Here is an 18341-nt window from a genome sequence, read left to right as displayed (position 1 = left end):
TGGCTGTGCCTAGGACCCTCCTCTGTAGGCCTTCTCACCCCTGCTTATCTGAGCACCCAGTGAGGGGTCTCACAGGCGTGACCCAGACTGGGGCCTCCTGGAGGCCAGAGCCTTGCTCTTCTGGTGAAGTGCTGTGTTGTATGTGAAAAAGCAGATATGCAGAGACTCCACCTTCACCCCAAGAACAGGCTGAGACCAACATGAAAGGGCATGTGATGAGGGCTACATGGAGCCCAGCTGGGTGCTTCTGGGCAGGAAGCTGCCGTCTTACTGTTCACAGGCCGAAGGGAGCAGGCAGGTTCCCAGCAAGGGGTTGTTGTAATAGGGGTGCTTCCAGGGTCCAGCCAGAACATGGTCTTGTGAGACTCCAGTGGCCGTGACCCCATCTCCCCCTATACATCGGTGGTAGGCAAGCAGGACCATGGACAAACCCCAGCTCAGACCTAAAGCCAGAGCCAGGGGTCAATGTCTAAAACAAACGAAAGGTTTATTTATAAGCAGGAATGCTGCCCAGTACACACTGCAAAGTCTCATTGTCTTGGGATCAACGCAAGCTGGGAACTGAGGTTACATCCACAAAGGGTTTCCTTTTCATTCACTTCCCTGCTCTGCTGGGGTGATGGCAGAGGCCTCAAGTCCTCCCAGGACTGACCACCAGGGGGCACATGTGCTCCATGACAGTGCTGGGTCCAATGTGGGCGGAGGCTCTGACCAGTCCAGGCAGTAAGAAGACATCTTGATTTCCGGGGCGGGAAGCCTCTCTTGTCTCTATGGTAATGGCTGGACACTCCAGCCCTCTAGAAGTTCAGCTGCCAAGTTCAAGTCCAGTAGAATCTTTCAACAAGGGATCCAAGTACCTCGGATCCAAATGGTTTCTCAAGGAGCCCCCGTCTCCTTCCTTCCAGAATCTGGTGAAGGCCACACTTGCCCACTGTCTGTAGGATGTGGACAAGTGTGTTTGGGAGGGGCTGGGCTCACTCTTTAAAAGGTAAGAACCTCTTGGCAAAACTGTTGGCTTCAGCTGCTTCAGGAAAGCCATTCAACCTGATGACGTTGGCTACACAGACCCACAGCACACGACACACACACACACAGACTGGCTCTCAGCATCTCACATCCACACGGGCACAGTACCAATGTGTCCCCACAGCTCCCCTGGGGCCTGGGACTCCAGGAACAGCAGGAGGGGTTCAGGGGGAAACAGGAGCAACCCCTGGGAGGCAAAGGAGGAAGGTCCAGGCTGAGGTAGGAGGAGAGAGATGGCTGCAGGGCCTCGGTCATCTCCAATTCCTGAAATTCCCTGATAGGAAAAGGTGTGGCCTTGGAGCCGCACACCAGATAGTGAGGGAGCGAGGAAGGGCTGGGGCTGTGAGTAACCTGGAGTGAAGGTCAAAGGCAGAGGAGGCAAACTGACTTGGGTTTTGTTGTGTTATTGGCTCATTTGCCTCCATGGTACTTACTTTTGTTTTTGTGTGTGTGTTTTTTTATTGCCACATGTTAAAATTAAAAGGTTTGCTTGTAGAGGTTTGCCGTCTTGCCCAAGTCAGGGCACTCCTTCAGGTTGCCTGCCTGGGCCCTCTCGGTGTCTGATTTTCATGCCATTGTACAAGAGGTGGAGCTAGCAAGAATGGATTTGGAGGTGGTGCTTTCTAAGGATCCTTAGCTAACCCAGGGGACCCCCTTCCCCTATAGAGGTTGTCACCCCCTCCCTGCACAGAGCCATCTGACCTTTGACAGCCCCGAACCCTCACTGAAACCGGCCCGCAGTCTTTGCATTCAGGCTAAAGCACTGCCCTTTCTCCATGGATGACTCCAGCAGGCCCCTCTGGAATGCAGGATGCTGGGGGCTCCCAGGAAGCCAGAGCCGGTAGAGCCCAGAGATCACAACAAGGGCTTCAGAAGCCAAGTTCATAGGACCAGCTGGGGTGCAATCTGGAGAGGCAGGGGCTCGCCCCAGGCTGCCCAGCACAGCCAGCCAGCCTTGCAAGAAGGATGCACACCGTGACAGGAGAGGTTCTCCACGACTCTCCCTGCCTCGTCCTTCTGCCTGCAGGTGAGAGGAAGGCTGAAGTTGTGGAGGCCACTAAAGGAATTTAGCCCAGAAAGAGCCAGAGTGCTGGGGGCCAGGGGCTGAGAAGGCCCAGGGGTCAGCCCATCTCGGCTGTGATGCAGCCACCTCGGCTGTGAGGCGGTTAACTGGGTTTCATCCCAGCATCGGGCACTCCGAGGGGCAGGGGCTTCTCCTCCGGGCTCTGCAGCAGAGTCTCTGGGGCCCCTGGCTGGGACCCAAAAGGGCACTCCTCCTTGGAGAAAGGGACCTGCTCATCCTTCAGGGAGTCTGAGGAGCTGGCGTCCGTGTCCCCCATCGTGGAGCTGGCCTGGGAAGGGCACTGAGAGCCATGGTCGGAGCTGCTGCAAACATTCACGATGCAGGTGACGTTGACCTGGGTCCCGTGGCTGCCAGGGGAAGACTCTGCACAAGATGAGAGAGGGTGGTCGGTCAGGGGTCCTGGAGTGGGGAGGTCTTCAAAGCCTGTCTCCTGCCCCAAAAGGCAGGTGAAAACACGTGGGAAAGAGCACAGAGTCAGGAGCCAAGAGGCCCCAGCTCCAGCCCAGCTCGGCTCTGTGACATTGGGCAAGTCACTTAATATTTGTGTGCCTCAGTTTCTTTATCTGTCAGATAAGAATACCCAGCCCAACTCAGCCCATAGAAGGGAGGAACCAACTATATAAAGCAGGTGAAGGAGCTTCAAGAACAAAACATTCTTCCCACAAAGAAGCAGAGAAGTGAGCAGGAACAGGAATCGCACGTTACAGAATAGTGGTCAAGCAATGAAAACGAGGCCCTTTCCCGTAACTGCTACAAGGAATCAGCACTGCAGGCCACACCAACTGGCCCATCATCTGTATCTGCCAAACGATCGCTCCTTTATGGAGATTAAGCACTGACCCTGAACTTGTCTTCATTTGCAGCAAATCTTTTTCCTCTGGCTAGTGCTGCCTCTGCGATTTCATAAATCTGGGGTTCCAGAATGGGGAGGGGCGGTAATTTGTCCTCATCACTGAGATTGGAACGTTTGGAGCTCTGCAGCCTGACAATCCTGGGTTCGAATCCCTGGTCCGCCCCCATGAATTTGGCCAAGTCACTTAACCTATTGGAGCTCCCATTTGTTCAGCTATAGAATGGGTACAATGACCCTGTCCATCTCCTGCAGGCAAGGACGACTGTCTTGCTCATGGCCACATCTCCAAAGTCTGACTGGCTCCTGGAGATAGGGTGACATCCTCAATGAAGCCGGGGTTGAACAATGGCCCCATATATCCAACCACCTGTTCATCTCAACCCGATTCCACCCCCGTCTCCTACCCAACCCACTTCTCCCTGTCTCTGTTCACATTGCCACCATCCACCCAGCTGACAGACCCACAACCTTGGACTCTCACACCCCACCTCCAATCCATCAACAAGCCTTGCCTGGTCCACCTTCAAAAGAGACTTCAAGTTCACCACCTCCTGCTATCTCCCACGCAAATCTCCATCCACCCCCACCGGGACCAGTGTGAACAGCCTCCACCTATGTCTTGGCTTCTACCCCACCCCTCTGCTGTCCATTCTCCACCAGCAGCCAGAGCCCGCCCTTTAAAACTCGGCAGATCACTTCCTGGGCTGTTCAAATCACCGTCCTCACCAGGGCCTAGGAGGCGCTGCAGGACCTGCTACCTGCCTTCTCCCGCCCATTTCCTGCTGCTCGAAGATCTTGGCTGGGTTCCTTCCAGACACATTCTCCTCCCTGCGGCCCCTTGAGTCCTCCAAGCCTCAAGGCCTTTGCGCATGCTGCTCCCTCAGCCTGCAGAGCTCTTCCCATGGCTCACTCCTTCTTTTCGCTCAGGCCTCCATTCAGAGGGGCCTTCCTCCAAGTAGCCGGCCCTGATTTCCCTTTCTAAAAACATTCATCTCCTGTCCCATCCATCACTCCCTGTGTCCCTCCCTCTGCTATGATCTCCAGGGCCCTGGCTCCTCACACTGTACAATCAATTTCCTGGGTTGCTCACTTGTGTCCCCCCACAAGGCCCTGAGCCCCGGAGGGCATGGACTGTTCCCTACTGTGTCCCTAGTGCTTGTAACAAGGACACGTGAATGAATAAAGACCAGCCCATAAGTGTGTTTTGTTCTTATTGGTGGTTGTGTTTTCAAATAAATTGGTTGCCAACATTTAAAATTCAGGAGTTTCCATTAAAAATATCTGGATTTATGGCTGCCCTGGGGAGCCAGATGTGGGAGATCTGGCCATCAAGGGTCCACATACCTGAATGCAACTGGCAGGAAGGGCTTCAGGGTGCAGGTTCGCCCCCACTTTCTGGCCCAGCCCCTGCGAACATCTGACTGAATTCCTTAACTAGTTGGTGAGGGACCAAATGATAGATAAGCCAGGAGGCGAGTGGAAGCGGCTGGGTGCACAAAAGCCCCACAAAAAGTGCTGGCTGCTGCTGCTGCTGACACTGTGGGACCGACTGAATGCCCAAACGGATGTGGTTGTTTATTTTCCAGTCCTCTCCTCAGCCCTGCTCCCCTGACTCCAGGGGCACTGAGACGAGGATGGAGCAGCGAGCTGCTCTACTCAGAACAGCCCCAAACAGGCCAGGCGGAGGGAGGGCTGAAACCATGGGCCGGAAGGAAACTTCCACCCTGAGCCACCACAGCCCCCAAATGTCACCCAGAGTCACCATGGCCTTTGCACATTGTGAATGAGACATTGCGGGGGCGGACAGGGGGACCACAACGGGGCACAGCATGGGGTTTACCCGTTCCCACAGTGGAGAGAGGTGTTGGGGTGGGAGGGAGAGCAGGGGAGAGCAGAAGCCAGAGACGCAAGTGGGGAACGAATAGGGAAGGGGCAGAGGTAGAAGGATGGGCAGACACGGTCAGAAGTCCATGCCAGGGCCGAGAAGGAAACCACCCCAGAACAGCCGTGGAAGAGGTGTCGCTAAGGATTGGAAAGATGAGTCCAAAAGTTGGACAAAGACCAAGAGTTCATATTCGAAGCTCATTCATTTATTCAACAGACATTTCAGGCCACCTGCTACGTTCCAGGAACTGACTCAAGCCATCCCTCATGGAGTTTTCAGGCTGGGGTGGAGACACTGACAGGACATCACACTGAAGAAGACGGAGGGCTATGATGGGAAAACATCAATGGGGCACCTCGTCCACGTGGGCTGCCAGGGGAGGAAGCAACACCTGGGCCGGATGACAGGTAAGAAAGGGTGTTGCGACCCTGCCAAGGAGCTGCCATGGCTCATGTCTAAGTAAGGAAACAGGCTCGGCGGGGTTAAGGAGTCAGCTCAGATTCTCTCAGTCACAGAGCAGCCAGGAGGGCTGTCTGAGGATGGCCATGGTCATCCCTTGACTTCCCACCAGCCAGCACTGCCATGTGAGAGGGAAAGAGGCCAGTCAGCAGACTTGACCTCTTACTACAAAACACACCCAAGGAAGCTCCAGGCTTTCCGGGGAACCTTTACAGGGGCCCCCTCCAGTGTGGGCACTGGAGATGCCAGCCAGGGTGACACCTGCCACCATCCATCCAGGACAAAATGCAAATGTGTAAAGGAGGCAGGGGCTTCTCCAGACCCTACACCCTGAGGTCCCTGGGGCCTCAGGCCCAAAAGGACCGGACAACGAGCCACAGTGAGTGGAGCCCTGGAGCCCAGGGGTGATTTCTGGCTCTACATTTACTAACTGTGTGCCCTTGAACAAACTGTTTAACCTCTCTGGGCCTCAGTGTCCTCATCTGTAAAATATAATCAATATTAATATAATAATAGCATATTAAAAATACACATATATAATTAGAATACATTATACAATAACTATGTAATACTGTAACATTAACATGTAATGTTATTATGATATATATTATAACAGACAGGAAAACTCCTTGCCTGGACATTGGGGACTCAAAGGACAAGTTGGAATTATCTAGAAGGAAGGGTGTTCCTGGGGAAAGACCCGACACAGGCAAAGATGGAAGAGAACTGAAAGAAGCTTGAGGCTCAGTGTTGCACCTGAGGGCAGTAGGGGGGCGAGGCTGGAGGGCGAGCCAAAGCCAGTCAGGCAGGGTTTCGAAGGCCCTGCTAGGAGCTCAGGCCTCAATATGCAGGGGAGGCCCAGGAGGCGATGGCTCAGACAGAAATCAGGGAGAAACATGAAGGGGAGATGAAGCCAGCTGGGCGCCCGCCTCTTACCTGAGCTCCTGGAGCTTGCCCGGGCCTCCCCAGCACAGCCGGCCTTCCCTGTGCCTGGTGCCTGCGGCTGGGTCCTGCTGGGCGGCTTGTCTGCAGTGCTGGCCGAGCTCTCCAGGGAGCTGCTGCTGGAGCTGGACGCCGTGGTCAGCAGGTGCTGCTGCTCAGGGCCGGGAGCACCCCGGGCCGTATCGGCAGGCAGGTGAGGCTGGATGGGGAGGAGCGGAGGGACAGCGGTCAGGCCATCAGCCAGCCCCTCTTCCTTTCTCCTTCCCACCACCATCTGCACCCCATGCCATGAACACTTTACGGTTTACATGGCGCTTCTGCCCACACCCACACATTCTTTCCACACGTCGTGCTTTCAGGGCATGTGGTTCTCTATGGTTTCTGTGATTAGCATCCGGCTGCCCTACTGGAGTGTGAGCCCTTTGCAGGACGGGGCCAGGTAGCCCTGTTCACCAGTCTTAGAAGTGGGGCAGGATTTTCATCCTTTTTTTGCAAAATGAAATAGAGGCCCAGAGAAAGAGACTGACTCTCCTAAGGTCACCCCATCAGCACAGGGCGATGTGGCCCAGCCTAGCAGCCAAGACCATGGACTCTGGAGCCAGACATACGAGTGCAAATCATGACTCCATCACTCACTAGCTGTGTGACCTTGGGTAAGTTACTTAACGTCTCTGTGCCTCCATTTTTTTCATCTATAAAGGGAGAATAAAAAACCTACTTGTGAAGATTGTTGTGAAGGTTGTTGTGAAGATCAAATGGCTGAATATTTGTAAAGTGCTCAGAACAATACCTGTTAATAGTAACCTCCATACAAGGGTTTGTTAAATCAGGGGTAGGCAAACTACTGCCGTGGGCCCAGTCTGTTCTGCCACTGTTTCTGTACAGGCTGTGAGCTAAGGATGGTTTGTACATTTTTAAATGGTTGAAAAAAATGTAAAGGCTACTATGTCATGCCATGTGAAACTCAAATTTTAGTGTTCATAAATTACAGTTTTATTGGAATACAGCCAGCCACTCCCATCTGTTTATATACCGTCTGTGCTGCTTTTTCCCCACAACCACAGCAGGTTTGAGTAGTTGTGTCAGAGACCTATGATCCAAAAGCCTACAGTATTTACTACCTGGCCCTTTGCAAAAAAAGTTTGTGAGTCTTTTTGTTCGATCAACCAATCCAGTGCAGAGAGCCTTTTTAGTTAGGACCCTCAGCTAAGCTGCCTCAGCAACCCGCCACAGACGCCCCCTTCAGGTTGCTCTGCGACTCCTCCTAATGCCTTTTTCTCATAAAACATAAATAACAACAATAATCATACTAATAAAATATTAGCTGACATTCAAGTGCTATCTAATGCCAAATGCTGTGCCGACGTCCTTCCGACACTATCTATACTGATATTTCCAACAGCCCAGTGTCGGCCTCACTTTGCAGATATGGAAACCGAGGCCCAGAGAGGTTGACTTACTTGGCCAAGGTCACACAGTTAAGACGTGGTACAGGTGGGCTATAAACCATGATGCCTTTCCTGGGTGTCTGGGGTTTCAGGGAGGCTCCAGACACCCATGCTGAGTTTGTTGCTTGTCCACACTAACTGGCACACCAGCCCTTGCCTTAGGGTTTTGATAGATCTCTGGATCCCAGAAAGAAAGGAGACGAAAGGGTTCGAGTTCCCACCCAATGCCCAGGATGAGAGGGTCCAGGGTAGGATGACAACTGAGGCAAAGTGAACTGCTGGTCAGACACTCTTAGCACGGTACGGGGAAGTAAGCGTTAGAGAGTGAGTTTGCTATGGGATGAGGGGGCACAGGCACAGCAGACCCCCTCCCCGGGGAAGACTGAGACCCTATGGCCTCACTCCAGGAGAAGCTACAATTCCAGGTGTGCTCTAAGCAGCGGCAGAGTACCTGATCCCTCCTTGGACTGGCTAATTCCCACAGCCTCTGGGGCCCCCAACCCCACCCACCAGGGCTATGGCCTCTCGAACACCTGAGCCCTCGAGAGGAGCCCTCGCTATCCTGAGCCAGCCCATAGCCTCTTAATTTGGGCTGGAAGGATCCTTTGCGAGCTGTCCCGGTGAGGCCATGGGAGCCCAGAGAGGGTGAGCCCCCTGCTCATATCACACAGCTAGTCCACGGCAGGGGCAGGACTAGCCCACATCAGTGTACCAGAGCTGCTGGCTTTCCACTGCATCCTGCCTCCCTGGTTCACCACCCCCAGCTTTGGAGGGATGGAGGGCATTTCAAGTTCATGTTGAACCTTGCCCAGGTGGTCTGCCCTTGGCCACTGGACCCCACTCCTAGCCCTGCTCTGAGGTTTGAGAGGCGAGGGGAGGGAGGGAGAGGGAGAACATCCAAAGGTCATTCCTCACAATGCACAAAGAAGGGGCTTTTGGGGCCCGTGTCCCGCTCCTCTGGTGGCCAGGGCGAGGCAGAACAGAAACCCCCAAAGGTCACAGCCCGCCTCCCTCCCCTCAAAGCCACAAGTTATAAAGTTCAGGCAGGCTCTGATAGGGCAGATGCATCCTGAGTCCTGTTCCTTGGGCTGGGACCCCAGTAAGAGGGGGTACTGGGTATTGAGGGGTTTCATGCAGAAAACAGGATCCCAGCCAGCCAGCCAGCCCGCCCCTCTCACCTTCCTGCCCCTCACCGCCCAGCCCTGCCGTGGGCAGAAGCAGAGACCCCGGCAGAGCCACTGGCTAGGTCCTCCAGGTTCCCACAGGGTCTGTGTCTGTCAGCACGTGTGAGTGCGTGTTCCTGAGGCTCACACATCTCTATATACAGGTGTGAGGATATATGCAGTGCACACACACGTGTGTCTGTGTGTGTGGGGGAATGTGTGCACATCTGTGAGAGGTGCAGTTAGCGTGCGTGCCGAGAGAGGCACTCCTAGGTTTGCGTCCCAGGCCACTCTCATTAGCTGTGTGACCTTGGGAAAGCTATTTAACTTCTCTGAGCCCAAGCTTGCTGGGCCATAAAACGGGAGCAATAATCATACTGTGCGTCATAGCATGGCTGTGAGAATAAATAACGCTCAGGACTGTGCCTGGCATACGGACGTTCAGCACCTCCCAAATGTCTGTTCTCATCAGTACAAGTGAGCCCGTGAACGACCGTGTCTGTGGGGGTGACTGTGGGTGAGCTCACACAGGTGGATACGTGGACCCTTTCTCAGCAAAGGGAAGCCACTGTCCCGCCACGCCTTGGGGTCACTTCTGCAGCAGGAGGGATGGGGCGGAGTTGAGTCGCACACGCTCCACCCCAGGACCTAGGCCTGGGGCATTACCAGGCAGCCTCGTAGCAGGGACCACTGCCAGCCAGCTGAGGAACAGAGTGAGGCACAGGCTAAGCGAGGGGGCGCGGGTGGGGGAGGGAGTCTGGGGACTGAAGGGCACCTGGGAAGGTGACCAACCTCCTCCGGCAGGCCCTGGTGGGGCTAGGGGTGTTTTGGAGTAGCCTTGAATGTCTGGCCTGGCAGAGCCTGCAGATTCAGATTGAGTTTCAAACCTGGGCTCTGCCACTTATCTACTGGTCTGACCTGACACAGGGAACGGAACCGCCCTGAGTCTCAGTTTCCTCATCTGTAAAATGGGGGTGAGGGTACTGTGTAGCTCATAGGGGTGTGTGCGGATGCAGTGTCACCGCACAGGCAGAGCCTGGCACGGGACTCGGCCAGTGGTACGCGGGACCAGCTCAGATCTGTGCGTGAGTCTTCCCAGCCCCACGCTCGGTGAGGTCTGGGTAGCTTAAAATTGACCACGGTGGGGACGTTTATAACACAGAACTGAGCTAACACGATAAAACAGCGTTTTGGGTTTTCAGTTACCAGCACCCCACTGGCCTCTACACACAACACTCAACAAGAAATAGCTGAGTTGCTCATACGCAGTGGACAGAAAACTCAGTGAAGGGAAAGGGGAAGCAGAGGCTACGGGGCCACACCCGGGACATCTTCACTGCACTGAGTATTGGGAAACACTTGGTGGGAAAGAATGTGGCAGCTGGGCTGCGCGGTTGGAGCCTGGAGGACACACTTGCTCTACGTGTCACCAGGCAGCAGCCGTCAGCATCACTGAACAGAAGCCAGAAAAAGGAAGCAGGGGCATTCGCACCCTGGGGGAATGAGGAAGAGTTCGAACTCTCAAACCAATGTGTGTGCCTGCTAAAATACTGTAGGGCCGGCCCTGAGCACTGGGCCAGGAGTCCAGAGACATACTGCTGTGTGACCGTGGGCAAGTCACTTTCCCCCTCTGCCCTCTTGGCTTGTCAGCAAAATCAGGACATGAATTCAGTCTCTGGTCCGTACCAAGTCCAAAGCCCTGTGTAAACCTCAGGCACTAGGCCGCTCAGGGCTGAGCTTTTCCTTAGCACAGTGGTTCTCAACCGGGGGTGATTCTGACCTGCAGGAAACATTTGGCAATGTCTGGAGACATTTTTGGTTGTCACTCCTGGGAGACATCTAGTGGGGAGAGGCCAGCGATATTGCTGAACAGCCTACAATGCACAGGAAAGCCCCCTAAAATGGTATTACCAGCCCCAAAATATTAATAGTGCCCTGGCTGAAAAACCCTGCCCCAGCAAGATGAGGGACACGGAGGGAGTTCCTTGGGCTCTGTTTCCTCATCAGTAAAACTGAGTAAAAACCTTACCCTGCCTACCAGATACAGGATTACAACAAGTCACCGTGTACTGGCTTACGCCACACCCTCGCCCCTGTCCTCCACCACGGAGGCTGAGAAAGCAAAGTGCCCCCTTTTCCAGCCTCCCTGGCAGCGAGGGGTGGTCACATGACACCATTCAGGCCAATAAGACAAAAGGAAAAGTCTACCCGGGACTACTGGGAGAACACCGTAATTTCCTGATAAAAGGCACCATGGCTAGAGTGGCCATTTCCGCCTCTTCTTCACACCTCAAACATATGAAGTGGTGCTCACCCTCTTTAGACATGAAGCCACAAGCAAGAGAACAAAAGCCAACACACTAAAAATGGCAAAGCCTGCGGCCCTACTGGCCTCTCAGAAGGATGCAACTGAACTATCCCAGTAGCCATCAAGCCCTCGACCTCTAGGTACCGTGTTTCCCCGAAAATAAGACCCAGCCAGACCATCAGCTCTAATGTGTCTTTTGGAGTATTAGAGTTAATGATCCGGCTAGGTCTTATTTTCGGGGAAATACGGTATATGAGAAAAATAAAGCCCTTTTATTTGAAATCACCGTTAAGTTTTTGATTACTTGCAGCCAAATGCCTTCCTAATGGAGAATTGATAAAATACTATGTCAGTGTTGTGTCTCTAACAAAAGTCCTTCACAGACTCTATTAAAAAAAGATCAAAGGTGACCTGCTTTGGTTGAAGTGGGAGGACGCAGGGCTCAGCCCCCTAGCCTTCACCTCAACCCCAGAGATGTCCCCTAGGGACCTCTGTGGACCACCGGGGTACCCCAGCACTTAGTTTGAAAATCACTGCTCCATGAGCAAGGGCTTTGTAAGCACCACAGAGACGCTGAGAACTGCTGCCAGCTGACTGAATGGCACAGCCGTGCAAGCTGGGCTGACCAGCACTGTTTCTGTATAATGGTGAGTAAACACAGCCACAAGCAATTTCACGTCTGCCCCAAGGTCACACCATGGGTCCACGACCACGTGCTTGCCACTGATACCACTAACCCCTGCTGCCTGATGTGGCATTTCACATTCAGCCTCCTTTCTTCGCCCATGGAGGATTGCCTACCCCCAAGGACAGATGCTGGCTGGCCTTTCCGCAGCCTCCCAGGGCTCAGCCTCACCACCGGACACTAGATAGACCAACTTAATCGAATTTGCTGCTTCCGGTGAGACAACCCAGCCCACCAGGAAGGAGAGCAGGGGAGGAGGAGAGGGAAGGCAGAGGGGTACTCACCACCTTGGCTTCTCCTTGCACGCAAAAGGGCTTCTCTGCAAAGAGGAGAGAGGGGACAAGTCAGGGAGAGTGACTTCCTCAGGCCACATCTGTTCTAACTAGGATGGCAGCACGGGGCCCAAGCAGCGGGAGTAGGCCCAGCCCTGGGAGGACCGATCACCTACCAGACAAGATACACAAAGACCCCACACCCAACTCTCCAGCTAGCCTGACAGTGTTCCACTCCCCTCCACCACCCCAACTATTTTCCAGCCTCCCCTCCTTTGATCATGCCATGCTCTCTGCGTCGCATGCCCTTTCCTTCCTGCACACAGCCCCCCATCAAAATTATACCCAGCTCAAATGTCACTGCTCCAGAATGCCTGAATACCCCAGGATTCCCAGACAAGAATCCTGGACTCTTACCCCCTCGAACAGCCCAGATGGTGTCTTGCCTTTCAGTAGATAAGTTAGAGGAAGTGCCTTCTGCCACAGGCTTTAAGCTCCTACAGAACAGAGACTACCATATCTGGCTTTGTCTGACCCCTGAGCTCATAGGAGGCCCCCAGCAAAGCTTCCTGAACAAGTGGATGAATGAATGGGTGGATGAAGGGAAGAAGGAATGGAATCTTACTTTTCGTCTGGGTTATGATGAAACAGTTCACCAGCCCTATTGCTAGCAGTCCCAAGGCTGTCACGCCCACAATCAGTCCTAGAAGGAAAAGTGAAGCTCAAAACAGCTGCAAAAAGCAAACTCAAATGTAGCAGGGACTCAGCAGATCCCTCAGTGCCCAAAGATGGCTGCTGTTGTCACAGGGGAGGGGCAAGCCCAGAACACAGGTCTCAAATTCAATTAAAAAAAACAAACCCAAAAGTGTGCCGAGCAATACATGTCTGTGGGCCATATTCAGCCCAAGGGCCACAGTTTGAGACTTGGGGCCTGATTAGTCCAAACCCCAGACAGAGAAGCCCAGGAAGTGACCCGGCCCAGCCCACTGTCTTCACAGCCTAATGGGTTCATTAGAACCGGCGGTCAGGAGACCACCTCCACTTTGGGATGAAAGCTGACCCCTCCCCTCCCGACCCAGGGATTCTTAGTGACAGCACCAGGTCTTGGGATATTCTAGTCCTACCCAGGACAGTACATCCAGCCTACAGAGGGTTCTCAGTAAGTCTCTAAGATGGGAGAGAGGGAGGGAGGGAGGGAGAGAGGGAAGGAGAGAGGGAGGGACGATGGCTGAATGGGCCCTCTTGTGACTTACCAATTGGAAGAGAAATGTTCCCTGTGCTGAGCTCTTCAGTCGGGGGACTTGGGACCATTGGGAGCAGGACAGAGGTACTTGGAGCTGTGCTCGGTCCTGGAGTTGGCTCCCTCTGTTGGGATCTCGTGGACTGAGGCTGGGGCACGAGGGCTAAGCTTGGGACCACTCTCAGGGGAGGGTCCCCAGGTGTGCAGACCGCATCCATGCTTGCAGTGCCAGGGGTGGCCACCGAGCTACAGCTGGGGAGGAGGAGGCTGGGTCAGAAGTCAGCAGAGGACAGAATGGCTCAGGGCGGCTGGGTTCACTTGTGGAAACCAGGCCAGCGGGCAAGGGGCCCCGCAGCCAGGCCAGGGGAGTGCGCACATGCGCCCTGCCCTCTTTCAGTACTCTGCCTTCAGTCTTGACATCCACGGAAAAGCTACTGTTTACTGTGCTCTCGGTCCTGGGACCAACCCACTGACGGATCCACCCCTCCTGGCACTGAACAAGGCTCGACAATGCCTCAAACCAAGGGAGGGAATGGGGGGATTCCAGGTGGCACGGCACAGCCACTCTATGCTCTAGACCCCACCATCACCCTGGGACAGCCCCTCCCTGCTCCTCCAGAACCAAAGGACTCAGCCACTCACTTCCGGTGGGGCCTGCAAGTATCTGTGGATGAACTCGTGTCAGAGAATGTCCCTGGGGCACAGGGCGCACACCGCACATTTGACATTGAAGTTCCTGCAAGGAAAAATTAGAATCTGTCACCAACTCAGATGTCCCATGGATCAGATAGGCCTTGCTACTGGAGCCCTAGGGGAGGTCTTGAGGGGCCCACAGACCTCTGTCTGCACTCCACCCCTTAAAACACACACACACACACACACACACACACACACACACACACACACACAGCTGGGCAGTTTGTCCTTTAACCAATTCTAGTGACTTCCTGGTCTCCAGGGTCACGCGGGTTCATCTTCCTGTGGCACCACCTGATTTTCCAGTAGCTTAGGGATTAGTTTGATCCATCTCTGGATCCCCAGGGCCCAGCCCACAGTAGATGCCACAGGAACGCTGGAGAAAGAATGAGTGGGAACATGTGGACAAATGGGCAGCTGGAACCTGGCTGCCACTGACAACGTTCCCAAGCTGGGTTGATGAGTTGATGCCCATAAAGGAGAGACCCAAAGGGGTCCCCAAGGCCCACCGGCCCTGGCGCCATACCTGGTGTGACCACACCAAAGCCGGGGGGACACTTGCGGTGACGTACACACTGCCGGCACCCTTCCAGACGCTTCAGCGTGCAGTACCAGCCTGGCTCGCAGACGCATATACGGTTCTGTACCCGAGTGCAGGCTTGAGTTTCCGTCTGGCCTAGAGGAGCAAGAAGGCAGCCCAGGGTCATTCCTGCCTCCATCAACCCTGCCCACCACCATGCCACTCTGCCCTCCCAGCCCCAGCCAGCCTACCACCTGCAGAGAGCTCTGGTCTCCAGCAGGCTGGTGGGCCCCACCCTCCCCAGCAATGGGGCAAAAAGAACACTGGCCATGGAGTCCCAAGGACTCAGTCTTGTTCTGGCTCCATCACAGCATAAGCAACCAAGCCTGCTCTCCAAGGCACAACTTCCTCTACTCGAAACTGGGCACAGTTCTCCCACCGCTGCTCTTGGCCTGCCCGCCCTATGGAGCTATTGAAGAGGATTTGGTGAGGCAGAGGATGAAAATCCCACTGATGAAGGGTAAAGAACTGTACCCATGCAACCGCATGCCGTGGGGCATGGAAACAATGGGTCTGGGGTGATCCCAGCCAGCTTTCAGCCAAAGGGGGCGATGTTGAAGACCACCCCTCTCTCTAGACCTACTCACCAGAGCTGCAGCGGGATCCACAGCTCAAGCACTCAGGGACCCAGTTCCAGAGCTGGGTGTATGTGCTGTCCTCGCAGGCGGTACACACTGTATCTGAGGTCTTGGTGCAGAAGACTTCTGCACGGAAACCTAAGAAAGCAAGGGTCAGAGGTCTCAGTGGGGTGGGGCTTCTGCTCAGACCCTGGGCTCATCCACTGTTCCCCAAAATCCCCGAGTTCTGTAGCCTAGCTGGGAAGGCTCTTTAATGGGGTTCCAACTACTCTATCGACCCATCTCACCTCTAGCATGTACCACGTGTCACTCTATCTCTGAGCCCCCACTGCTCTTTCCAGATGCCTGAAATTCCACCATTGGAACTACCTGTTGTTAGTCAACCACATTTTAGTGAGAACTGGTTTGCCAGCTCCTTTCTTTATATTTGGCTAAAATTATCCACCTGGGAGTATAAACTGGAGGGAAAAAAAGGCAGTAGGAATGTAGTATAGTTCCTACCAAGGCCTGAGGAAAAGGCATGCCAGGGGATAGGATAACACCAAGGCAAACCTTTAAAGAGTTTTTCTGAGCCCTGAGCCCTACGCTGCCATATTCACTGCTGTGCTAATCTAGTAACTTCTTACAAAGACCCTGCCAGGTAACGGAAGAAAGAAGAGTCAGTTCCCCTGGAGTCTCATAAAATAGCTGTGGAAGGTGACAGGTCTATATGTGCCTGCCCATATCTCAAGCTAATGGCTCAGAGCCCTCCAACGGGTTTCTGGATCCTACAGAACAAAATCGAAACCCCTTACCACAGCCCCTGCTTACTTACTCAGTCTGGGCCACACATTGGCCTTGCGATTCCTCAAGTTCACCAAACAGTCTCCCACCTCAGGGCCTTTGCACTTGCTGTGGCCTCCTGCTTAGTATGCTGTTTCCCGCATACTTGCATGACTCACCCCCTCCCCTCCTGCAAGGTCTCTGCCCAAGTGTCAGCTCTTCAGAGGCCTTCCTGGACCACCCGGTATAAAACATGTCCTACTCCATCTGTCTCTATCTGCCTTCCCCTGCCTTGTTTTCTTCACAGCACTTACTCTCTGATAGGACCACACATCTGTTTCCTTTGTTGGTTCATTTGTCTGTGCTTCTACTGGAATGCAAAATCCATAAGGGCGAGGATTTTGTCTGCCCTGCTCTCAACTGTACTCCCAGCACTTAGAACAGTGGCTGATACTTAGTAGGTGCTTTATCAATATTATAGGAATGAATGTATAAATGAATGAATGGACAGACGACAGTGGGAGCTGGGCCACCCAGCTTCCCCAACTGGGGCTAGACCTCAAGTCCACCATCTATGAAATGGATAAGCATTCACTGATTCAGTCAAATATGTACTGAGCACCTAGTATGTGCCAGGCGTGGTGCCAGGTGCTAGGGTTTCAGTGGAAAACAAGCCCAGTCTCTGTCCTGGAGGAACCTACAGTAGGGGTGACAAAAGAGGAACCAGGCCACAATAGCACAGGGTAAAAAGAGCTGCTGCCAAGGGAGACACCAGAGACCATTGGAAGTTCAAAAGAGGAACCACCAGATCTAGCCAGGCAGTATAGGCAGGCTTCCTGGAGGAGTGGGAGATCTAAGCTGAGGTCCAAAGGATAAATAGGAGTTTATCAGGGAAAGGGAGTTGGGAAGAGGGAACAGCATGTGCAAAGGCCCAGAAGCAAGAGGGAGCATAGGGCCAGTTCATGGAACTAGAAGATCCGTAAGAATTGCGGGCTATGAGCCTGCCCCTTAACCCTCGTACACACACTCCCTCCATAGCCTTAGCCCCCAGGGACCCAGCCAGTCTGAGGGCCAGCGTCCCGGTGGCTGTCCCTCACCAGGGGGACACATGCTGCAGCACATCTGGGTCTTCTCCTCATAGTACTCTCTCTGCTTGCACAGGTTTCCAGTCTCCGGGGCATAGGGGGTGAATGCAACCTGGAAGGGGGAAGGAAGAACAGTCATCAGCTTGGCCACCTGTGGATTCTGCCACACCTGACGCCCAGAGCCCCACCTGTGTCCTGCAAGTGTTTGGTTCTCTCCCTGCTGGGGCTCTATCAAAGGACACAGGGACTTCTCCCTTTGGGAAAGGTGGTGGAGGTAAAAGAAGGGAGAGTCCTGCCTTCTTTCACCTTCCCTCTTCCTCCTTCACACACGCATGTCTGCTGGTGGAGGCACTGAGGCAGCTCGCCGGAGGGGGGGACTGGCTCCTAACACTGCCCGGGGCGGACACTGGGTCCTGAAGCTGGCCGGAAGGCAGTGGCCTCACTCAGAGAACCACAGAGCTCAGCGTCACGTGGCCCTCCGCCTAGGATGTTTCCCCTTCCCTCCTTCCTGCACCCGGGAATCACCCCTTCATCCTTCCAGCGGATTACTGCGTCCTCTGGGAAGCCCTCCCCACCTGACTCGGGTTCCCCCTCTTCTGGGCTCTGAACGCTGGATATAACAATCATCGCATTGTGCTGAAATGGGTGACCTACTTGTCCTCCCATCCTGTGTGGGTGTGCATGCACGCATATACACACACTCCACACGTCTGCAGAGCACAAGGCAGAAACGACGGCCTCATCGTCTCTAGACCCTCAGTTTCCAGCACGTGGCCCACGGCAGAGCTGGTGCTCAGTAGGTACTTATTGATGACGGTCACAATGACCATTTCTTGAGCACTCACAGGATGCCAGGTGTTGTCCTAAGTGCTCCAGGTGCTCTAGTCAGTGGGTACTGTTGCACCCACTCAGATCCCCTATACCAGCCGGGCACCCCCTACCCCACCCCACCTAGCTGCCATGAGTGTTGCCTGATAATGAGTCCCAGCCTCCAGGAGGGACGGATGCTCTAATGGATGCTAGAGTTCATGCTCCAAACACACCCCTGCCTCCCCCGTCTTCCCCCATCCAGCTGCCCACCACCTGGGGGTCGTGAGTGCCAGAGCCAGGGCAGCAGGGCCCTTGGCTGGCCCGTGCATTGAGAACCAGCAAACAGGGACACCCCGCTGGCTTTCCTGCTTGGACTGGCAGGTAGCCCCAGACCCACGCTGGTGTCACAACAACCCCCAAGGGCTGGGGTTTCCTGTTGTGGAGCAATCTGAGGCTCTTATTGCC

At 54.3% G+C, this 18341-nt stretch overlaps 1 protein-coding gene across 2 annotated transcripts in view; it reads right to left on the bottom strand.

Moving 5' to 3' along the window:
- Positions 1-468: 468 nt before the first annotated feature.
- The window catches only part of TNFRSF1B (TNF receptor superfamily member 1B), a 34691-nt gene continuing 16818 nt past the window's right edge, over positions 469-18341 (bottom strand). The window contains exons 2-10 of one of the 2 annotated variants that reach the window (XM_019756332.3): positions 17079-17178; positions 15229-15357; positions 14588-14737; positions 14008-14101; positions 13379-13617; positions 12751-12828; positions 12138-12172; positions 6244-6448; positions 469-2473 (exon numbers count right to left, since the gene is read on the bottom strand). In XM_019756332.3, coding sequence (XP_019611891.3) covers positions 2193-2473; positions 6244-6448; positions 12138-12172; positions 12751-12828; positions 13379-13617; positions 14008-14101; positions 14588-14737; positions 15229-15357; positions 17079-17178 — 1311 coding nt within the window. In that variant the 3' untranslated portion in view covers positions 469-2192. Of the gene's footprint in view, positions 2474-5031; positions 5240-6243; positions 6449-12137; positions 12173-12750; positions 12829-13378; positions 13618-14007; positions 14102-14587; positions 14738-15228; positions 15358-17078; positions 17179-18341 lie in introns of those variants that run through there. The other variant, XM_019756333.3, reaches the window with a different exon arrangement.

This window comes from Rhinolophus sinicus, chromosome 14, assembly GCF_057876585.1.
Source record: "Rhinolophus sinicus isolate RSI-liver-muscle chromosome 14, RSI-T2T, whole genome shotgun sequence".
Lineage (NCBI taxonomy): Eukaryota > Metazoa > Chordata > Mammalia > Chiroptera > Rhinolophidae > Rhinolophus > Rhinolophus sinicus.
This window is presented reverse-complemented; position numbering and strand designations above follow the sequence as displayed.